The 735-nt window shown below is 30.3% G+C and overlaps 1 protein-coding gene across 1 annotated transcript; it reads right to left on the bottom strand.

Moving 5' to 3' along the window:
- Positions 1–5: 5 nt before the first annotated feature.
- On the bottom strand, positions 6–693 carry LOC105461769 (testis-expressed sequence 9 protein-like; the record flags this gene model as incomplete). Its single annotated transcript, XM_011708277.1, has 3 exons — positions 6–272; positions 357–491; positions 562–693. Coding segments are annotated over 3 exons (363 nt in total), but the record flags the coding sequence as incomplete, so codon positions are not given.
- Between the last annotated feature and the right edge of the window lie 42 nt (positions 694–735).

The following is a 735-nucleotide window of genomic DNA, read 5'->3' as shown; positions in this document are numbered from 1 at the left end:
AAAAATGGGATTAATTTCATCTTTTATACAGTATATAAGTTACAGTCATTTAATAAATTAATGTTTTACAAAATATCCCTGAGAAAGATGCTCTCCTCAAGGGAGCTGTTTAAATGATCAGACAGAAGCAAAAAGTTCCGGGAATGTAAATTTACTGGGAATTACTGTAAACACTATTACGATACATCAGAGACATTCTGAGGTTTCCACTCTAATAACTTCGCAAAGTCTTCTTTCGTTAAGCTGATTTGTCCATTTGCCATCAAGTGTATCTACAAAATTATGAAGTTGTAAAGATTCATATTATGTAACGCTGCACAAATAGAAGAAATTAATGATGAAATACAATAACGTACGTTTTGTTTCTTCAAATTATCTACGAGTAGTGTTTGTTTCTTAAATGCTTGCACTAACTCCGATCGCTGTTTTTCCAAATTTTTTATGGCTAACTTCTTATCTTCTTGCAGTTTTCTAATTTGATTTCTTAATTCCTACAAAGCGGATAAGAAATGTGTCACGGATTTTCATTTCTACAGATTTAGATATACTTTTTTATTATACCTTCTCTTCTATTTGGCTACATTTTAATGCATTTCGAAGTTTCTCGTTGCTTTCTAGAGATCTATTTAATCTTATATCAAGATTGGTTGACTGTTGATTTAATGTTCGTATCTCTTTTCTAAAACCTTCTAAATCCTAAAAGAGCTGAGTATCTTTAATAAACTGTATTGTAAT

Source organism: Wasmannia auropunctata, unplaced genomic scaffold, assembly GCF_000956235.1.
Source record: "Wasmannia auropunctata unplaced genomic scaffold, wasmannia.A_1.0 LD278438.1, whole genome shotgun sequence".
Lineage (NCBI taxonomy): Eukaryota > Metazoa > Arthropoda > Insecta > Hymenoptera > Formicidae > Wasmannia > Wasmannia auropunctata.
This window is presented reverse-complemented; position numbering and strand designations above follow the sequence as displayed.